Source organism: Cyrtonyx montezumae, unplaced genomic scaffold, assembly GCF_038088225.1.
Source record: "Cyrtonyx montezumae isolate F1298 unplaced genomic scaffold, pur_monq_1.0 scaffold_3, whole genome shotgun sequence".
NCBI classification, from domain to species: Eukaryota; Metazoa; Chordata; class Aves; order Galliformes; family Odontophoridae; genus Cyrtonyx; species Cyrtonyx montezumae.
Genome location: NW_027072034.1, coordinates 122,166,010 through 122,189,252, shown reverse-complemented (window position 1 = coordinate 122,189,252; position 23,243 = coordinate 122,166,010). Strand labels below are relative to the sequence as shown.

Sequence of the window (23,243 nt, the reverse complement as noted above, 5' to 3'; positions counted from 1 at the left end):
GGACTGACTATCAAATGCTAATGGTAAATGAAATTCCCACAATCTCCTAAGGTATTTAGTGTGTTTTACTAAGCCATTTACTCTAACTTCTGTGCCTACAGAAATTTAAGGTTTATTGCCAGACCAGAAGTTAACAGTTCACCTAATTTCCTTTTCACTGCCTTACAACAAGTCACTGTACCAATTCAGGTCGCTAGTTCTGTGTTCTACGTGAATATACCTTCCCAGCATTTCAATTGTGCATTCAGTTTTCATGCCTTGCAGTTCATCTATTCTAGTAATCTCCCAGGAATCAGAGGAATCCAACACAGCAACAGCTTTAATAAATAGCAAAAAAACATGGAAGGAAGGGCTTACTGGTATAACGGACAGGATTCACGTATCATTTGATAGGTGACAAAGCTACAGAAGCTTAACTAATTTTCATGTAGCTTGTAAGCTTTTGAAACAAGTAATTTTAAAATGCAATTTTAATTTTAATCTTACTTTTTTCAAAATACAATTTTCCTGTGACCGAACCTGGGTTACCTTGCTTTTTGGTCTAGGTGGTACAGCTAGTGTCTTCAGATGAAAATCCTGTGGTCAATATTCAGCTATTTTCAGATTTTCAGAGCTCATACAAATCTCTTCCTAGTGCCAGATAGAACACTTCAGTTGGTGTTACTTATATTTAGTTAAATGAGATCCATTAACCACCATTTCCTGACACAGCATTCTAGAAAAATGCCAAAGTACTCCTATTTAAATTTCATTCACTCAGACACTTTAAAAAGATTTTATTTCTGTAGAATATTAGTTTGAGGATTTTGATTGGTGGCTTGATTTACTAAATATGTTCCCATAAATACAATTCATTACAGACATTTAATAGATTCCTACATACTATATCGAAACTACATCTAATAAAGTATCTCATACTTTTAAAGGCTAATTGATCATAAAGGTGACCTACTGCTTCTGAAGTTAAATAATCCCTAGTTACAGAAGGGACAAGTCACAGTGAATGAAAACTGCGTGGACTAAAATTATCTTCAATCATTTCACCCACATTCAGTCCAGCATTCAGTTTGTCTGGGACATATTTTAATAATCAAACTCATTGGATAATTAAGTGTTCATAGTTTCTTAGTCTGGAAAAGAAAACGTTTAGTTTTCAAAGCTCTTCCATTAAGGAATTTATAGGGCTACAGACTTAATCTGCTTTATTAGATTTTCTGATTAAAGAAAGTTAGGCTCAGATCTTACATTATGTAATGTACACATCACACTGCAAATCTGAATCTCGGCACACATTTAATAAGCAGCCTCTTCCTGAATTTGAATACAAATACAAAGTCTTCCACTGCTCCTCATCCTATTTCAATTACTCCTACCTACTGCTGACTCTCTATCTACTTCATTGCTTTCTCCAGGAAAATCACTCTGTACAACTCTCCACATTACTTCCAGCTGACTGTCATGCCTCTCCCTCTAAGGTCGGTAACTCTTCTCCACTTCATTATGCAGGTGCTAAGAGAGGAAATAAAAAGCAGGTCTCCACACTCTCACAGACTGTACTCAGGATAAAAGAAGATAAACAATGGGAAGGAGCATACGCAGGGAAATTTCTTTCTAGCCTCAGCTATTTCAGCCTCAAATATGCTCAGTAAAAGACTGCACTCTTCAGTAAAGTAGCTACCAGTCTCTCAATAATTCCAGCATACATTAAGGACATGCAAGAAGGACAATCCTGATTAACTGCAAGACCCAGAACAAATATTCTCCACTGGAGTGCTTGGAGAAGTCTAACAATTAAACAAGGCTAGAATATTTCATGGTTTTCTTACTCTCTTCTTTGTTTTAGCAGAGAAAAATATTTGCTGTCATTTTCCAACAACTTTTCAAGTGGTTTAAAAAAAGAAGTGATACATTCTTAACATTTGCCGAAGGTTTAATGTAAGTAACTGTAAAGAGGAGTCACATGTTGAACAATCTTATGAACTGCCAATCTATACATGTCAATTTCTCTACTCTCCTTGGCTGAAAAGATTCATTATTGGACATCTTGTATTAAAATATTTATTCTATGAAAGTATCTTATATATAATCATAAATTATATTAATAATTTTTTGTAGAATTTTATTCTCTAATAGTGATATATTAGTTAGATCGTCTATAAGTATGTAATATTAAATATTTAGAAATAAATATTTTTTAATGAAGTTGGTACAACTGACTTAATTATTCATTCATCACTAAGTGCTTCTTGTGTTATAGGCATATTAAGGTAACTACTACTTGGTTGTACTACTCTAATACCAATTAGATTACATGTGCAAGGTATCGTTATACAACACTCCACAAAGACCTTTTGTGCCACTGAGATCATTTTGTCAAAATCCACTTTCAGTTCACTGAACTGAGAGTGAATTTGTCTAAAACATTTTCCTACCTCCTAGGCTCCATACCTGTTTCAAAACGCTTTATGACTGTTTCTATTAAGAGCATTTTCCAGAGAAGGATATCAATTAGACAAGATTTCACTGATGATGCTCCAGAGATTGAAAATTTCCATAACAACCAGAGTGCCAGACTCTGCTATCTGAAGAAAAATAACTTTTCAAAACTGTTTGGTCAATTAAAGAAGCATTTAGTTAGTTAAATGAAAGGACTAATCAGAATATTAGCTTTACAGGGTACATAGTGCCATTATTGTCATAAAACACTATTTGCTTTAAAAAGCCTTGAAAACCCTCGTTTAACTTAGCTGAAAACTCCCTCTGTTTCTCACATTGAAGAATATACTCCAAGAAACAAAGAGTGTCTTGCATTCTGCTTATTAAACTGTTATCTTTCTTCCTTCTAGACACTCAGCAGTCCACCATATCAATGTGCTGCTGTTGCCTAGTTATCAGGAAGTTCAATCCTGCTACCACTGAGGAAACATTAGATTTCCTATTGATTTGAGTGAGGGAGGATTAGTTCCAGCCAATAGATAGACAAACTGAAACAGAATTTCTTACAGATTTTCACTGAAAGTATGTTACCTTCACTAAGGCATTTAGAGCTACTTCAGACTGGCAGGCTAACAGTATCACTTTTAGTAGGTAAGAAGTCTGACACACAATGTTATTAATTTATGATTTCTGTCCAAGAAACTTCTCACAGAAGTATTAATAATTTAACTACCTTAAAGATAATACACAAGAATGTATGTAAGAAAGCTGCTCTTTCTCTGGCTTGACTAGAACAAAACAATAGTTTATCTGCTGTTGGGCATAGCTCAGGAAGGGCCTTGGCCATACATTGCTGGGTAACAATCACAATTCTTAATAAATTGATAAAAAATTCCTACATGTGAGGCAACACCCACTGGGGCCTGATCACTGACTACAAATACAATGCTCATATTAGCTTTAGTTAAGTTCCAATGTTTACGTCAATTGTCTCTCGTGGCACTTCCATCTCACAACTGAGTTCAGAGAAAAGACATTTAATCTTGCACTCACCCAACAGAGCACGTCCCCATGTGCTGTATGACTTAGCACAAACCTTGAAACAGCACGAGCAGAATGCTAACATGATAATTAATCACTCTTTCTCCTTATCAAGTCTAATTGCCTCAGGCTCGATGCCTTGCTGACGCAACTGTTCTGCATCTGCTTTTCAGTAACTTCATCTTTCTCCACTGTAGCAGGTAGCTACAGACACATCTCACATCCGTTGTCCTTTATAAGGTACTGCCACTTCTCCAGCAGTATACTTTAATTTTTAGAATAGAGATTTTCTTCAGAGAAATAACTAAAAATCCCTGTTCCATACCTCTCTGATAGCTGTACAGAACTCACTCTGCAGCACCTTCTTTAGAGACTGTAATTTATGTACTGGTACTTCTCCAGATTCTTGCAGTTTCTCCAGTAACTCAATTGCTCTTGCAACATCTGAGTGGAAAAAGAAAAGAAACACAAGTCAGTATAAACAGAGGTTGTAAACAGAACAGTGACTAAAAGGGGAAAAATTATGGTGATTTTAAATTTAAAATCCACTGTGGAAACAACTACTGTTTTAATCTTGTTATACCAGGCTCAGGTAGGCATCAGCACTACTGCTGAGAGATCCAAAACCCCACATATAGACCAATGGGGCTCATACACATACAACAGACACACATACAGAGCTGCATTGTTAATTGCAAACCATTTCTGGAACAAGTCTACCAATTTAAAGTAGCTAATCCGCATTAGCAGTCCTAATTTTTTTCTTACTTTTCTGCACAGAAGCAGCACAGAAACAGTATGGGGTCTACTTTCAGAAAGTCTACAAGAATGAAATTGAGTCATTTAGTCATAGAATCATAGAATGCCTTGGGTTGGAAGGGACCTCAAGGATCATCGAGTTCCAACCTCCCTGCCACAAGCTGGGCCACCAACCTCCATGTCTGGTACTAGATCAGCTTGCCCAGGGCCCCATTCAGCCTGGTCTTGAACACCTCCAGGGACAGAGCATCCACAACCTCTCGGGGCTGCCTGTTAAAGCACCTCATCACTCTTTCTGTAAAGAACTTCCCCCTGACGTATGTAAGCACACTCTGATAACAATGTCTAATAAAAGTATTTGATCTTCTCATGAATCTAAATCTTCTTATCAATTATAAACATCATCTTCTAGAGCTTGCTAGTGAAGAATAAATAAAAGTAAATATGTAAGGCTCTTGTCCAGGTTCTCCAAAGACCTATGCTAAATTACCTGATTTGCCATGTAAAACCTGTGTAACCCACATAAATATGTAAGTCACTCCAAAAGTAATGCCTCCTTTTTATTTCCAAGGAAACTATGACTAAGTACAGTAACACTATTTGACAGAGCAAATTCTGCTACAAAACAGTCTTTTTCAACAGTCACTATTATTAGTAATACATTTTTGATAGTGATGAACAAGAGCCTGCACACCATGCTCCTAAAAATCTGCATCAGTGGAGGTGACTCACTGCCAGAACTGCTGAAACACACCATCACAGCCTCACTGTGCTCACATCCACTGGTTGGTCTCCATAAACGTTCAGCAAGTGTCAATTAACATCAGTGGCTGCCATTTTTTCACATGAAGGAATTCAATGACAGACCCATGCTTTATATACGTTTCCATGTCAGACACCATTCTGTCAGGCTGCCCCTCTGCTGCCATCTCTTACAAAACAACAAAATGCAATGGAATAATGGCTAGAAGGGTCAAGCTCTACTGCCATAGCAATGTAACTCTCTTGATTGACATAATGGACAAACAGAATAAAGTAGGAAGCATTACTTTTGGAGCATGCTCATACACAAAGTACATTTTTCTGGTGGCCTAAATTCTCCTTAAGCCCACATGTATCATCAAGGGCACGATCTAGATGTTTCTGAAGAGCAATCCAGAAGGCTTAACTAAGTCAACATTCAGAGTACCGAGCAGGAATCTGATCATATTCCCAGGGCTGAGCTGCATGATGCTCATCTCAGTCAGCTTCTAAATAGTAGAGCTTAACAGGTTTTCTCCTCCTGAATCATTTAGTGCTGCCTTTCAACTCCTCCTGTAAATGTCCTGTTATCACTGAACAATAGTCTTGATCGTGTGGTCATTCTCACGCTCTTCTGCAATACTTTGAATAGCTACCTGAGCCACTATTGGCCAACTGCACCATCCTACTAAAAATAGGTTTGTAGCCTAGCAATTACATGTATTCCTAGGACTAAAGGATAAAAGAGTATTCAAGATACTCAAGGTATTTTAATTCAGTGCGTTAATTGCTCTAAGAAGAAATAAAATCCCTCCTCAGGTTCATAGGTTCATAAGGTTGGAAAGGACCTACAAGATCATCTAGTCCAACCATCCTCCTATCACTATCCCTATCCAACTACTGAATCAAATCCCTTAGCACCTCATCTAAACGCTTCTTGAACAGCGCTAGGGATGGTGCCTCAACCACCTCCCTCAGTCTACCAAACAACTCTGCAACAACTACAATGACTACACACAGCCCTGTGTAATTCTGCAGTCTGATGACAAGAGTTTTACTGTTTCTGACTACGAGATTATACTAACTGAAACAGTTCTTAGAATCACAGAATCACAGAACTGTAGGGGTTGGAAGGGACCTCCAGAGATCACAAAGTCCAGCCCCCTGCCAAAGCAGCTCCCTAGCCCAGGTAGCACAGGTAGGCGTCCAGGCGGGTCTGGAACGTCTCCAGAGAAGGAGACTCCACCACCTCTCTGTGCAGCTGTGCCACTGCTCCGTCACTGCACTGGGAAGAAGTTCCCACACACATCTGTGTGAAACCTCATGTGCATCAGTTTGTGGCCATTTCCCCTCATCCTGTCACCACACACTGCTGACAAGAATCCTTGGCTTGTAGCTGAGCTATACTGACCACGTCTTACATATAAAACTCATGGGAAAATGTTTGGAAATAGAAAGAGGTGACAGAGGATGAGCTCTAACAGGAATAAAATCTTAATAATGTATTTGTAACGAAGTAGTATTCATCTGTCTCGGTGTTAGGAACAGAGAAGATGGTGTCTCGAAGAATTTACAGTTTAATTGAAGAAGATAAGCAATTATTTAGAATGGTAGGTTGTGCTATGATAAGTTAACACCCAAATAATTTTTGAACCTTTTAACAGACATTTGCTAGTTGGTAAAAACTGCTATGTATTTCATTCTACACAAAGCAAGTAGATAATTTATTACAAAGAAGCCCCAACAACCTATCGTAACAGATCAGATATGACTTCTGAGTCAGCATCTTTTCCAGTACTTGTTCAGGGTATTTTAGAACTGTCCTTCCCAGTCACCAACACTATCTGTAGCAGGCCGGGGCCAAAGACAATAGATTGATTACTATTTTACAGTTATGCAGAAGTTTCCTCACTGTTATCTGAACGTTTTGTGTATAACTTTGTATTTGCTTTTGCTCCTGAATCAATGATATTCAATGAAATAGCTGCTCTGACTGAGAAATCTCTTCTGATCCAGACGGGAACATAAAAAGCTTTAGATGCATTGATCAATATAAAATTGTTAAATACATGTCTACACATTTTCCTAGGGCATGAACCAGGTTCAAACAATTAATCACTTCTAAAACAAAGACTGTTACAATACAAAAGGTAAATTTTTATCCCAGTTCAAAAGTCTGGCATGAAATCAATGGATGTTTAGTATGCACGCTCCTACGCAAAACTGAGCACGGAGCTGTCATTTGTCAGCAACAGTTTTCTTCACTTTGTGACTAAAAATTGGCTTGGGTAAAGAATATCCTGAATATCCTGAAAGTATTCTGATTTTCCTCACTTCCAATTTGTCCAGAGAGACAGAATGCATGAATGTTGTTGCCCAAATTCTTGTTTTTTTATTCACCATATTTGTTATAAATAATCAGCTTGCTTTCTCTCTCTTAGGCAACATGGCTTGACCCAATTTGGCAATGACTTGTGCAATACTGCTTGCAGTAGAGAGAATATGGAATAATAAAGAGCTTCAAGGGATAAAAATGTAGAATTAAAATGAGGCATTCGTTCAGGGTCAAAGCTGTTTGTTACAAGCTGATGCTCTGTCAGGGGCAAAGTGTAACAGTTTATACAAAACCAAAACTGTTTAAACATGAATGTATAAATGTGATCTCATGAAACTTCCTGTATTTTTTTCCATTAATAACTCTGACGGGGAAACTTGAATGAACAATTGCTTCAGGACAGCTTACAAGGTGGACTTGCTCAATGTAAGTTAAGTAAGCAACTCACAGATAAATGGCAGCTCAAAGAAGTGATGAGACTGTCACTGAGGCAGATTTCAGTTACAATAGCAAGAATGCATGCAGCAGGTAATCAATCCATCCCTGTCAGGGCACTGCCACATGTTTCTGAAGGACTGGTATTCATCTGCTGGGATAGTTTTCTTGCCCCAAATCCCCCTTCGATTACAAATGTAATCAGATTTCCTTGCAAAAATTATCACTGGGAAATTGTTTTTGAGTAACATTTTCTTACACACTTGCAGAATGCACAAACTGATGAAAAACGTGTATGTTTTATATAGATACATAAATACTGGTGGTATTGTGTTAAGAACAGTTAAACTTTATGCAAATAAAACTCTCTTGCGTTTTATTCCTGATTTGCCCTTCTTTAAACCTAAGATATTTTTGGAACACAACCAGAATTGTGAAATACCTTCTATGTATTTAGAAAGACAAATTCCATTATATCAGTATTAAACTGATGGAAATGTCATTGATGTCTATACTGACTTCTCACATTTCTATTCCCACTCATTTCTGTGGGATTTTGAGTATCAGCGTGGGTGGAATTATTCCTCTGTATTCTATGATGTATACACTCGGAAAGGAATATTATATTATTTGTCCTCTTTTTATACCCAATTCTAACCACCTTTTTATTATTTTTTGACCATTATCTTCTGACTTCCTGATACAAATTCAGAATTTCTTTTTCTCCCATTCTGTTTAACATTTGCTTCCCTTCCTGTCTTCTCATCACCGTGCTTGCCTACAGCCTTTCAGGAAATAATAAGGTTTCAGCGTGGTGGATCATGTTATCAGTGAAGTCAGGGGGCTGTGGGTGGAACACATTTTATCAAGTGTGCTCATCAGAAAGAAAAGCACGGCTTTCAGAAAAAAAAAATATTTCAAGTGCCCTTTCTGTTTTAATTTGAATGAATTTTCTTTTGTATTGCCAGTGGCAAAGCAGCAGTAGGTTACTATTTAAGCATTAAGAAAGAAGTCTATCACTAGAACATAGAACCAGTAAAATTCCACGCTGTGATACAAGCAGAACATTGTCATGCAATAATAAATGAATTCTGTATGTATAGCCATGTATATCTGTGCAATTAATAAAAAGGTCACTTTGTTTAGTTAATGCTTCTCTGATCATCCTGTTCATATGACAGTGGCTTGTGAAAATGAATGTACTTGCATGCTTCATAATGCAAAACATGAAAACTGTTGTGCATCTACTAGCTCCCAAGCTTCCTCTTATACAGACCTATAAGCAAGTTAATGCTGGTCTAAATATATTATCCTCTGAGTAAGAAATGACTAAACAGACAATAGAATGCTCTGTAATACTAGTTTGGATTCAAACAGAAATTACTTAGAAACACAGAAGGGCTACCTGCAAAAGTAATGCCCCCTGTTTTATTCTGTTGGCCTGTGATGTCAACAGGCAGAGGTTGGTAGCATGGCAGCAAAGGCTGAACCTTCCTGACAATACTCTCATTCCATTTTGTTGCAGTGTCACAGATGGGGCAGCAGAGAGGCAATGAGACAAAATGGCATAAGACATGGAAGTGAACATGAAGCAAAGGTGTGACAATGAATTTCTCCATGCAAAAAAAAAAAAAAAAAGGCTCCCAGTGACATTCACAGATGCTTGCTGAACGTTACTGGAGACCAAACAGAGGACGTGAGCACAGTGAGGCAGTAGTGGTACGTTTCAATTGTGGATTACCTTCACTGGTACAGATTTTTTAGGACTGCAGTGTTCAGGCTGTTGTTTATCAGTAGCAAAAATGCACAGCTAATGGTGGTGAGTATGCTTAAAAACAGCGTTTTGTAGCTAAGAATGCACTCTATCAAAAGTGTTATTGTGCTCTTTGTATCTGTTGCAGTTTCCATAGGAACAAAAAGGAGGCATTACTTGTGGAGTGACCTGTGTAGTATTTCTGTACTCTGATAACTGCTCTGGAATCATGTTGCTGAGTTGCTCCTCAAGTAAAAATCTGATGATCACTTATTTGTTAACGAAATGAGAAAATAGACTTCTCACCTTTCTGAAGTCGTTCAACTGCCTCATTCATTTTAATTTGGGAGAATTTTGATAAATTAGTATGCTAGTTATTAGGAAAAATAAATGTGCTGCATAAATACCATGCTTTGGTACTTCAAATAGGTGGAACATCACCACAAACTGACAGCGAGGACGCTCAGCAAGTCTTCGCTAGCTTCACTATGGCATTAAAGAAAAATAATGTTGACAATTTTCAAGCTCTATTTCATTGTGCCTGAAGACCTTTAATTAGGCTGAAGGTGAAGAATTTGCATAACATAACAGATCTTCATTAACTGTCAGGTTTTTACTCCTCCAGTACTTTTTTTTTTTTAAGGTTTAGTTGTTCCTTTATAGCTCATGAAAACACAGTTCCAAATTCTCCATGTTACTCTGTTTTTTATCATAATTCCCCAAACCCACACAGGATCATCTTCAAATACTATCAAATGACAGTAGGTAATCAATGGTTAGGCAATTAGAATTCCACAGTCATTAGCAAAGTTCATTCATAATTCATAGCCAGCAACACCCCTTATCTCTGTGACTTCTTGGTTAAAGCACGAGTTTTGGAAGATTTTCAGCTTGTGCCTTGTGAGGATTTTCAGCACTAGCAGAGCTCTGCTATCAGTTGCTGCTTTGCGTAACATGGCAATTCCCACTGGGTGTCACACAGCAGCCTGCCCAACGCCCAGCTCATCACTTTGCTTCCTTACTAACAGCACAGTGCTCTCCTGAAATAAAACAACTCTCCTGTTAATCTAATACATTTAATCTGACCTAAACGAGTGAGGGAAAATGAAGGCCTTTTGTTTTGCCCATTTAAGTTGCTATGCTTGTCTTGCCCTGAATTTCATGCTAATGAGTAAGCATAAAGGTGTACCTCACCATGGTAAATCAGACTTGACATGCAGGGAACACGCTAGTCTGTTACGATTCAGCAATAATTTTCAACACTAATGTGTACCTGTGAGGTCCATTCAAACTAATTATGTGTCCTGGTTTTATCAGTGCTCTGTACCATGACATCACGTGACAGGCTGTGGAGCTGTGTTCCCAAGACGAAGATACACCAGGATGTACTGCATTTCCCAGGAGCCTCCTCACGATCTAGGATTCCAGGTGACATTCTTTTACCATTTGTAGTAAATCCGTTATCTATCCTTATCTTAATTAGGTCATTTTTCTTTCCTTCTCCCCTTTTGAGGACAAAAAGGCCCCTTAGCCCTGTCACGCTTGAAACTGTGACATTATAGCAGTAATATCAGTGCTTTCTGATACATTATATTTATAGTAATATTTATATTTGTATAGCTTTACATTAATGTTTATTTTAGTTTATATTATATGGGTAGCAGTTATAGACTTAATGCAGTATCACTTCTACTCCCATGGTTAAATACTGTGAATGCACAAATAAATATAGCAAAGAACAACCAAATCCTCATGATTCACCTCGTGCTGAGGATTTCAACTCACCACAATTCTAACGCAAGCATCTACAGCTCAGCTTCTCACCCCAGACTGCTGCTATTTTCAATGAAGAAAAACACATTCAGGCTACAATTTATCTGACCTATTTTAGATAAGATGAATCATACTCTAGGAGTGCCTGTTCTCTTTGTTGACTACAAAGGGAGACTAGATGATTACCTCAGATGTAAATGCCAGCACCCTACATACATCATGGTACGATGAAATTCACTGTTACTGTCCAGATACACAGCAAAGAATTCCTGCAAATTTACCTCCATGTGGTACAGAAGACACCACACTTGAGAACAGTCACATCCAACAAGAGTAATGTTGCCAGCAAGAAGACCAAAGTGCTTTTTAGTTAAAGGTCTTAAAAATGTCTTAATCAAAAATGTGATGGATTTTTTTCATCATATATGAGGAAAACCAACCAGGGAATAAGATCGAGTGTACATACATACCCAATGCCCAGGTCATGCTCATTTTCTTTGGCTATTATCAGACTCTGTTTGGGTCTACATTTCTGTTTCTGTATGTTGGTGACGCTCAGGTTTTTCCAGCTCTAGTTTCTCAAACACACCACAGATGTACAAGCCCTCTGTTTCTCTCTGCCCCGACCCAGATGCTACATACCCCAAGCCACATTAATCACCATGAGCCTTCCCTGCAGCTTTGACAGGAACACCTGAATTTGACAGTAAAGGTCTGAAATGTTTTGCAAAATAACTCACAGAAAGGACACTTAATTTTCAAGGAAAGCAGTATCAACCTATGTTCCAAAATACAGACAGAAGTTGCATGGAGACCTTTCCATCCAGCATCCTCAACACTACAAAAGACCCTTACGATTCTCTTCAGCGATTTCATTTTTCCCATTTCAGGCACACTACCTGAAATACTGAAATGGTGCATACCTGCTCCTTAATACCCCCCTAGCTTGTCCAAATTCAACATTCAAAAGGTCTCTTAAGTAAAAAAGTATGCCCCTTTATGTTCCTGGGACTTCTCACTGTCTACCAATGTCTGAGTAATCTTCTCCCTTCCAACCTGGTAAGTTTTAGTGATTTCCATTCTCCTCTTCAGCTAGGGCTTTTCCACAGCCCTAACCTAACCATGAAGGCCAACTGGAAGAATTGGATTTGCTCTACCTTGGTCATTTTTTCTGTCATAATCATTAACCTGCACAGGTAAAGCCATTCCTCAGTTTTTCCAATGAAGCCTTCATATAACTGGTGTAAATCAGAGAAGCATTCTTGTTGATAATTTTCAGAATTTGTTCTTTTTTTGGTGTTTGAGAGAGATCCACTAAGCTCCCAGAACTGTTAAGTTCATCAGATCTTTCGAGAATGTGACCTGGTATTATCACATTTCCTCTACTGCTTTTTAAAGGAATTATAATAAAACATAAAACAGTACAGCTTGAATTGATAGGTAATTCAAGATCATTTCAATATGATGAATTTCCCTGGTTTTTATTAAAACTGAATAGTAATAATGCAATTCAGATTTTTCAGAGGTAAGCATTTAAAATTAAACTTGCAAACTAATAATTTCAGAACAGTTATATATTTTTTTTCTTCCAAATTATTAGCTTTGTTACAATTTCTAAAGCAGTCAGGGTGAGGAGGTGCATAAATGTAAGTTTGAGAACTTCCAACAGAAGATTTTGCCATCTGTGAGTAACCAAGACACACACCAACCCCACGACAGCACCCACTGCTTTTGTATAGAAAGCTTTGAATAAAGCATCAGTGCAAAAGCGAGTTTCCAAATTATCCCTTACAAGAAAGGACTGAAAAAAAATGTAGTCAAAAATGCAAAGAACAGACTAAAATCAGAAACACTGGTATTCTGTAGCACAGTACTTTAGAAAGAAAGTTGTGATTTATCCCCTGCATTACTTTGGGAGAAAAGAGTAGGGAAGGTAAAATTTCTTTTTTCTTTCTGCATATAGATACAACTTCCTATTGTTCAATCGCGTCCGCTTTCTGTGATCACAACTAAGATTTACTGACAGCTACTCAGTGCTGAGTAAAACAGATGAGACGTGGTTCTTGTGCCTTTTCTGACTAGGGACAGTTAGCTGTGAATATGACACAAAAACGTGTTTTTAGACTTAGCAAAAAAAGTGAATGCTGAATTCAAGTAAATACACGTTGTATCTGTTACAAATATACGTGTATATATTCATTCATTCAAAAAAAATAGTTAAACCCTAATTTCCAACAAGAAGCATAATACTTCATTGCTTCAGAGTTTGTTATTGTAGTTCTTAGTCTTCCTGTAAGGACTTCTAAAAACCCCAAGGTTCTCAAGTGTTTAAAGCAGTTATTTGCTTTCACGGGGAATGTAAAATCACATTTTGTTTCTATCTTCAAAAACGATTACAGACAGAAAACAATCAATCAATCAACCTCTGAAGCAAAGTTAGAAATCCCTGAGACATTCAGAAATTCAGCAGGGTAAGGATCTGGCTTTTCAGAAGTAAGTTCCCACAATCTGAACTTTGTGAAAGGAAACTGTATGCTCCTTCCTGTAGCCATAGGTACCTTGTAAAAAGATGCGCTGGCAACTCCGCCAGCCTCATCTATCTCCCAATGACAACATCTCTTGGTCTTGTAGGATCTGTTCAGCAGAAACCACTAATCATGCTGGAATGCCACCATCCTAAATGTGAGACTGAAGTACACTGGTGTTGCTGAAACTGCAAATGTGAACACGTTCCGAGTTCTGACCCCAGATTAAAAGAAGAAAAGGCTACAACATTAAAATACATCAAGAACTCTGCTTAATAGAATACTTGCTGCTGTGTTTTAGTCAGTAAGCATACAGAGAAACCATTAAAATCAGGGGAGGAATTTACAGTTTGACTAAGCTCAAGAATTATAAAACAGAAATAACTACAATGAGTAAGCTTGTGCGAGCAAAGAAAAAAAGGATGAAAACCATGACTTCTAACCTGGATATACTTTTACCATTCTCTTATTTCCCTGCCTAACAAAAGCATGTATTTGTGTGTCCTATACACAAACTGCAAAACAAAAGTATGCCCATATGGCCAAATCTCATGCATTGCCCACACAGATAGTTGCAGCATGCTTTTAGTTTGCATCAGAGAGATTTTTGTTGGCAGGGAAAATGACAGGAAGGGGAAAAAAGGCACCAACTGGTGCCTCTCAAAGGGAGGCAAGGTTAACTTCAGGATGCTAATTCTCCATCGCAACAGGCACTGTGCTGGAGCCAAGGCAGTTGCTCTCACTTTTCTCTCTGCTCATGTCATTACCAGTCTCCTGCTGCCTCTTCTCAGTTCTTACTTCTCCTGCTAATCTGAATCTTAAATCTTTCTCTTTTATTACCAGATAGATGAGAAAGATGGCTGTGGGCTACTGGCAATTGTACATTGTTGCAATGCAAATCTCCACTTCAAGTCTAGCATCATGATTTTATCTTCTGGGGGTTTCTGGGTGGTTTGAGACTCCAGTAAGATGACAGTGAAAAGAAGGCGCTCGTGCAACAGGACGGCTGTGATGCAGTCATTACATACATACACCTAAGAGAAGTTTCCCTGGAGGCTCAGGTAACAAGAAGAAAGTTAATATCCTTTCTTCAATTTTAGTGGATTTAACAATATTACTTTCTGCAGATCGAATCCCACTGGCAGCTGGCTAGATACTAGTCATTTCTCAAGGAAGGGAAAAAAAACCTGTTCTTTGAGGACGTGTATGGGAAAAGCTACAATACAAAGGGGCAATATGAATAAAATCCTCTCACAGTACGCCTAGGTAGTACAAATATGCTGATGGCAGATCTCAACAACTGCTCACAATTAACTTTCAACTAGGAAAGAGTATGATCTCACAGAAAGCCATGATTGTTTAGAGTGCTGCTGCAAGTTATGAACAAAACTTTGAAACTGAAAACCTCTGTGAGAAAAGTGCTCAAATGAAAGTTTGCAGTGCTGTTGTTTGGTATCCTACATGTTGAACAATGCTGAGATCCAGAGCAGGGGAACTAGAATGCTTCTCAGGTTGCAGCCTGACATCACAAGGTAGGTATCTACCTAGAAGATCTCAAAAGCATACCTGAAATGTTTTAAGATGACTGTACTGTTAGGAAGCAGAAGGTGTTGTATAAATTAGTATAAATTCCACCACTTTTACCACAGGATTAGAAGATAATCAGACATTAAACCACTGCTCTTTTCAAAGAGTGCTTCATTGATTTAAGGCCAACATCCTCTCTTAAAGTTTCTCTGCTCTGGCTCTGTCTAACAAAGAACACATGAGCTATCCTTTTATTTCTGTGCTGATTCAGTAAATAGTATTTGACAGAAACACTACTGCCAAATCTTCTGGAAGGTGATCTGATGATGATAAACACATTTCTGACGGTTAAAACTGCTGCTGCTGACTATGGTGATCTATTTAGGCTACTTCAAGGACATTTTTCCCTAATGCCTAACTAATTGCAGAGGGATTGATACCTCGCTATCTGGGAGATGTATTCTTTCTCAGAAAATATGGCTGAGAAAGAAAATTAAAGTTAGTGGACGTTAAGGGTTAGTGTTCAAACAAAACAGTAAAAACGTAAATTAGTTTCTGAAAAAATAAATCAAGAGCCTATTTTGAGGAATGCTCTTCCTTATTCAATTATCTATGTGTACGCAGAAACAACTGAAATCAATGCTTTGATGCTCTGTGTATTCCTGGGTACTTAACTGTTCCATTTTAAATAACAACAATTCTCCAAACTCTTCTGGAAATACACTTTTGTAATCCATTTTTTCTGCTTAAAATAAAATAAAATAAAATAAAAATCCTATCATTAAAGGAGCACTAAGGTAACAACAACTCATTATAAGAAGCATGTCCTGGAGCTTAAGCAGAACTATGTACAAGTATGGAGTTTAACTGTTCTATTTTGAACTGTGGAGAAAAAAATTCTCAGAAAAAGTTCTCATCTCTCTCTTTTTAACATATGTGAGGTCTGAGCTCATGGCTTAAACACTCAGGAAAACATCATTAGTAAACAAATGTGCACTTCTGAATCAAATCTGCGCATCTGAATACAGAATCAGCTGTTGAATATTTCTCATTCCAAGGCTGAATCTCCAGCAAATATCACGAAGGAAGATTAAGCCAACTTAGATTAACTTTGAAAATGCTTGGGTTTGTATGTGTATTTACAATTTACAGCATGTTAATAATTTTTTAAACATCAAAAATGCAGTATGTGAAATAAACTAGGTTACTATACATCAGAATAGCACCCCCTGTGTTTTCTGATCATCAGGGCTCTTATCTCTCAACTTGTTGCAAACGGTTGCAAACCCTCATCCACTTTGGAGCTTGTCATGGACTCCATCGTGCCTGCTTCAGTAGAAAGCTCCATTTGAAGAAGGAGATGCAGAACATACACAGAATCACAGAACTGTACAAATGCGAGTTCCATTTATCACTTTGTTCTACAGAGGATAAATTCAGGTAAGCTATGGGTATTATTAACTGCTACCATCTCTATGGAATTTTTCAGCCTGACAGACCAAGAGGAACACGAGGTCCTTGAGCAGGAGGGGATCAGAGGCATCTCTCACCATCATTTCCTGACTCTGAAAACAGTTACTGATCAGTTACACATTTCTGAGATAAACATAATTGGAAATGTCAGATTATTCCCTCTCTAGACTCTACAAAAGTGACAATGTTAAAAACATCGCTAATTTTTGGAAGATGTTTCCTTGCATCTGCGTGGCACGAGCCACAAAGGCACATTTCTCTGAAGGAAGGCAACTCCAGAGACCTGCCGTGCCTGGTGCATGCTGAAGATGATGCAGTGAACTTTTCATTCACTCAGAAATGCTGTGACAAAGCTCAGATTCAACGTCCCAACATCAGGAGCTGCCTCAGGCCTAAGGACAGAGCCCTCTCCTTGGTGCCCTGCCTCACGACACAGAGCTCATGCAGCAGCGTGCCGTGTCAGCTCCACCAGGCTGGCCTTCTGCTGCCTGAGGCATCCAAGTCAGATGTGTGCATTTAACTTTTCAAAACATGCTATCAAATAAAACGTTCAGGTTGGGACTTTCTTGTGTTGCTGCTGCAGAGCTCCAGGAGACACAACTACACTGCACATGTGGCTCAACAACACGTGGCATGGATCTTCAGAAAACACCCTTATTACCTGCTTACCTCAAAAAAAAAAATCAAATACATGCTGGCACATTGATGGAAAACAAAAAAAAACACATTTCAGACTGAATCCAGAATTGTCAATTCTCTCTGTTTCTACAAACAACAGGCCTTTTTTTAGCCTCAGAAGAATGAATTTGATTATTTATATGTCATCAGCTGGCATACTAAATAGAGAAATGTTAGCCTTTAAAGCACATGGCACTTGCAGAAGTATTTCTCTCCTTTAACGTGCCAGGATGGAGAGAAGTACAAGATATCTCTCTGACAGACGGAAACACTTTGTTGAAAGCCATGCAGGGAGCAGCATAACCGCTTAACACTGTTTTGAAGGGCTTAACCACACATAAAAGATAGTTGGCCTTATGCTGCACCTCTGTCAAGGAGTATATTTCACACTTCATGACTCTGACTTCATCCTACTGACAAATACGTTATACACGTTTTTGCCAAGACAATATCCAGCAACTTAATATCATTTCTGCTGTATGGAAATATATATGCACTGATGGGGAAAAATCCCCATGTATATAGGTTATGAGCATGAAAAGAAAACTGACAAGAGAAGGAAAGAAGGAAGAGCCCTCTGGTAAGCAGTAATGCATATGAATGGTCAGACGTCATCTGGTCACATTTCGTAGAGCACATCTACCTCAGCTTTCAGCTGGTGGCTGATAGAATTTGAGTTGATGGCTAAATTGATTCAAATCCCTATTTACTGTCACTGAACATGGGGCTTTATTTAAGGATTTTCAGGAAGTTATGGGACACCCCCTCCACTAAAAAATATTCATTTGAATTCTTAAAAAACCAACAGAGATTAGCTGTGTTGCAACTCAAGAGCAAGAAGTCTTTCCAGTTGCCTAGGATATAAATGAAAGTGAGGAGCAATTTGGTTGTCAACAGCCAATAGCTATGACCTTGTCGACAAGACTTCACAGGGATTAAAATATCAGCACTGTATATTCAGTCTATTCAAATTTCTTCTTTTATCCTCAATCACATGAAGAATTGAAACCACCAGTGGCATGAATGAATAGAAACTATATAAAGAAAAACGTAAGAGGACATGGATTATTAATAAAAGACAGCTGAAAGTTCTCCTTCAAATGAGAAATATTTCCATGCACTTAATCATGCAATGGTCTTTGTACAGCCTAATTGTGTAGAATCTTCAAAAGCAAGAAGTTTAGACAAGTGCTCTTTTAAACATGTCATTTTCATAGTCGGGAGCAAGGAAGAGTGAACGAAGTTTTGCAGCAATCTGAGTAAATAAATGGTCAGTTTTCTGCCAGAGCAGACTTTCATCTTGGAAGAAAGTGCACAAGTGAAATGTTACGTAAAACAAGCTTGATGGAAACTTCTGCAGGGCTAGTAAAACAGAGAAAGTTCAGATAGAGTGAAACACATTATTCCTGTCTAGTCGAATGCCTGCTTTGAACTGTGGGCCTCCATATGGCCATTCCTAAAACGTGCACCAAGAGAAGACCAGAAAGGTGCTCCCTTATGTCATACATCATTGGAGCAGTGTTATTTGCAGAAAATGCTTCCATCAGACTGTGCTAAAGCACTCATTGAGTGCCTCACACTCACCGGGAACTTCCTGTAGCTGTGCAGGGCTTTGGGGAGAGCATGGCAACAGAATATGGCCACCAGGGAGACATGAGCTCTGCCTGATGAAGGGGAAGCCAGCCACTGCTGGTCACGGCATGGCTGTTGCACACAGGGGGCACTGTGAGGAGAGACAGTGCTGCTGCTCCAGTGCTGAGAACAAAGCATAAGGTGTGACAATGAAAGGTGCACACACAAAGGTTATATATATATAGCATGGGCATTTTTAAACATTCTGTTTTGATTTGGAGTCCAAAGAGGCAAATTAAACTGGGAGCATACTTAAAAATCCATAACCTTGAACATAAAAACCAAAATCCAACCTTATTCTGACAGCTTATGAAACACAGCATTGTAACTTTTCATCTCGACATGGAACAAGCACAGCTTCCAAAGTTTCCAGCAACATCCCTGAATTGGCCTATAACATTCCCACAGCGAGGTCTGATGGGCTCCGGGGATTACTGACAGTGTGCTACCATTTAGCACGCAAGATGCATGCAAGAGACAGAAAGGTGCACTTCTTTCTGCAAGAGACTGAGAGCCGCTCGAAGACGCCCAGTGGACAGGCTCTGCCCCTCACAAAGCTCCCAACCACGGGCACATGCAGCTCAGCTCAGAGCCATACTCCCTCAGCTCCGGCGCTTCACATCTCCGCGCTGAAGCACTTGCTGATTCCTTTCCCTCCTCCCAGCAGAGCACCACGCAAAGGTCAGGCAAAAGCCTTGGAGATTAAATTGTAAGTGATTAAAATTTCCATTATTTTGTGAACTTGTTCCACATATTAAAAAGCCCTAATGGAACTTGCACACATTTGTGCAGGTAGAAAGGCACATGATGACAGGAATTAAGGAAATTAATTCCTGTGCTTTGGACTGAAGTAATCTTCCAGAATGTAATTGGCTTTCAATCATTCACACACAACATGCCCTTCACCTTTAAATGGTAATTCATTTTACCACACAATTCTGAATTCCACTTGTGTCAGGTGCTAGGAAAGCTCCCATCCCTGCACTGAACGTGGCATGCAGGTTTTGTCTGGGAGCTGACCGTGTCAGGGCCTAAATCAGTCTGATGTATGCATCTATACAAAGTTTTACTATTCCTGGACTTCTCAGTGGGGGGAAAAAGCAAACATTTCCTAGCCAGAGATGAAGCAACCAACCCCTATGCAATGTGCAGCACTGAGTGCTGCTTCTCATGCAATGCTCTCTTATTTTCCTCCTGCATGGAGCTCTCTGTGGGGTACCTCCAAGTGGCTACAAGGCTACAACCCTTCCCCAAGCTGGGCCTACATCACAGCAGAGCTGAGCAAAGCATGATGACAGTAAACATAGCTGTGTCTGCTTTAATAAAAGCAACCCAAATAACAACCTGTTACAGAAGACAAAGTGCATCCTGCTGATGAAACGGCCTTCTGCAGGCCAGGTGCAGTATTTAAATCTATTTCTTCTTGCCCGTAGTTCCCTTTTGCACGTCACATCCTATTGCTCCATGATGTCGCATCTCCTCACGCTACAACCACAGAGTCTGTATTAGGCATATTCTGGACACCAACAACAGATGCTTACACTTAAATTGAGACTAATTTCCATTTTTGTGTATCGTGGATTTTTTAAAGCACCGTGTTACTGATGAAAAGGAATGTGTAATTCTGAAATAGTAATACTTTCCTTAGAAAAGCCAGGTTTGCTAATGGATTGCCATCTGTTCAACTCTTTGCCAGGAAACAGATTTGTCCTGCTTACTGAAAACAGTATTAGGGTGAAACAGTAGATTACACAGTGGATTTCTGAACAGTTTAATTTCAAGTGCATCGCCAGCACTTATTTCAGTAAGGATAATTTCAGATTCCCCTTTTCTACAAAAGTTGAAGTTAAAGCTATTCAGCAAACTGTACCCACTGTACATTAGAACAAGTTTCTTTCCCAGAGTGTGGTCAGAGACTGGAAAGGTCTCCCCAGGGCAGTGGTCGTGGCACTGAGCTGAGTTCAAGGAGCATCTGAGCAATGCTCTCAGACACAGGGCTTGATTTAGGGTGGTTTTGTGTGCAACCAGGAGTTGGGCTCAGTGATTCCTGCAGACTTCTTCCAACTCAGGATCGTCTGTGATTCTGTGAAACTCTGCAGACCCGTTTGTTCTCAGTCAGGTTCCAGTCAGGGTGCCTGCGCCATCTTTCTCACCTTAAAACTAGGTTCAGCAGGCTTCTTTTGCATAGGATTTACGGGAAGACGCTCTCTATCTTGCTTTGAAAGCCTGTCTTAATCCTCTAGAAAGAACACGTTAAAGAAAAAGTGTCACTGGCCTAAATCGTGCTTTCAAGAATACAATATTTACACTCGTTCAGAGCCTCACAGAGCTCCTTGATGGAAGTTGAGAAGAAAGACGCATCTGCCACTCAAGAAACTGTTTTGGGAGCGGCGTGACCTCCTTAACTCACAGAGCCACAACAAATCACACACCAGGTTAAGCCCTTCTCCTCTGTGACCGCAGAAACCGAACAGCATTTCTGCTCAGCCTTACAAGCGCCGCAAACGCGTCGTGAGGGACTCGTCCAATTTTCACAGCGCGGAGGCAAAAACGGAATTTAAACACAAGTTCACGATTTCAGCACCGCTTCTCGTTCCCTCGGTCGGGCTGCTGACACAAACTCAAGGCTGGAAGAATGTCAACTGCTGTCTCTCGGTGGACTGAGCAGCCGCCTACAGGCGCACGCAGCACCCCGGCACAGTAACATCGCACAGAGTAACACCGCTACGTTCAGCGCGCAGCCACGGCGCTCCCGCACGCCGCGTCCCGCTGACCCACACGCGTTTTCCCCGGGCGTCCCCCGGACAAACTTTCCTCCCGTCTCCTCGCTCCGGAGCCCCGCGGGGAGCCCCAGCCCACTCAGCACACAGCGCTGACGCCGCGCGGACGGGCGGGTCGGCACGGCAGCGCCCGCCGCACGGAGCCCCGCTCCGTTCCCTCGGGCCGGCTCGGGGAGCGGCAGCCGCCGCGCTTACCTCTGTCCAGCGTGAGCGGCTGGACCGCGGTCAGCGTCGCCATGTCTGCGGCGGGGCTGGAGCCCGAGTGACGCGCGGCTCCGGCAGCGGCGTGGAGCGAGGGGAAGGGCGGGGAGGAGGCTGGCAGGGAGAGGGGGCGGAGGAGGAGGGTGGCTCCGTGGGAGGAGGAGGAGGAAAAGGAGGAGGAGGAGGCGAGCGGGGCGGAGAGGGCGCCCAGCGGAGGGCGGCCCAAAGCGGACGGGGCGCCGCGGTGCAGCGTGCGCAGGGCGGCCCGGCGGGGCCCGGCGCGAGCGGCAGGCATGGCTGCGGTGCGGCTGCGAGCCCGGGGGGAGGCCGCGGTTCGGCTCGGAGCGGAGCCCCGGGGCCCGCAGCCCTCAGGGACGGGCGGCGACGGCTCTGTGGGGCCGGGGGCGGCGGGCGAGGGGCGGTCCGTCGGTGGCTCCGCCGCCCGGGGATGCCGCCGCGGAGGGAGAGCGCGAGGGCGGCGAGCGCCGCAGCGCCGCCTGCGGGAGCGCGGCCGGGAGGGGACGTGGCGGAGCCGCGTGCCCGTGTGCCGCCCTTCGGACCGAGCCGCCCGGTACCACCGACTTCGGCCGCGGGCCGTGTGCGGGATGCTGCGTGCTCCGGGCCGCCCTCACGGAGCTGCGCGCTGTCGCGCAGAACGCGTCCGACGCGGTTCCACAGAGCGGGGTTGAATGCTCAGCCGGGCATGGGGGGAGAGGTGAATGATGGCCCAAGAAACGCCAAAACTGGGAAAACTTCAATCCGAAGGGAATGTGTTGCTCTTCCTCTCGTTCGCTGGGAGCCGACAGAACGCGGAGGACGTGAAAGTAGAGCACGAGCGGAATGTGCAGCGGTCGCGGCTGTAATTGCCGGGGTACTTAAGCAGTGCTAGAGGTAATTAAGGAAGCTGTGGAAATGTTGTCATTAAAAGTTTTAAGAGATTAAAAATACATACGGGGCCATTAAAATGAGAGAAATGTAAGTAATAAATACGAGCCACCCACTTCTTCCACTCAACTCAAATCGGCTCAAGTTTCTCCGATTAGCAAACAATAAACAGTTGACAATTCAGTTTTCTTGACAAGAAAATGCTTTCTTTGGCTAAAACACTGAAGTCAAGAGACCAGTTCTTGGCAAACAGTTTTAAAAATCAAAAA

At 40.9% G+C, this 23,243-nt stretch overlaps 1 protein-coding gene across 3 annotated transcripts in view; it reads right to left on the bottom strand.

Moving 5' to 3' along the window:
- The window catches only part of LIN7A (lin-7 homolog A, crumbs cell polarity complex component), a 45,497-nt gene extending 23,011 nt beyond the window's left edge, over positions 1 to 22,486 (bottom strand). For 2 of the 3 annotated variants that reach the window (XM_065743234.1, XM_065743233.1), the window contains exons 1-2: positions 22,084 to 22,486; positions 3,803 to 3,921 (exon numbers count right to left, since the gene is read on the bottom strand). In XM_065743234.1, coding sequence (XP_065599306.1) covers positions 3,803 to 3,921; positions 22,084 to 22,384 — 420 coding nt within the window. In that variant the 5' untranslated portion in view covers positions 22,385 to 22,486. Of the gene's footprint in view, positions 1 to 3,802; positions 3,922 to 19,060; positions 19,102 to 22,083 lie in introns of those variants that run through there. The other variant, XM_065743235.1, reaches the window with a different exon arrangement.
- Between the last annotated feature and the right edge of the window lie 757 nt (positions 22,487 to 23,243).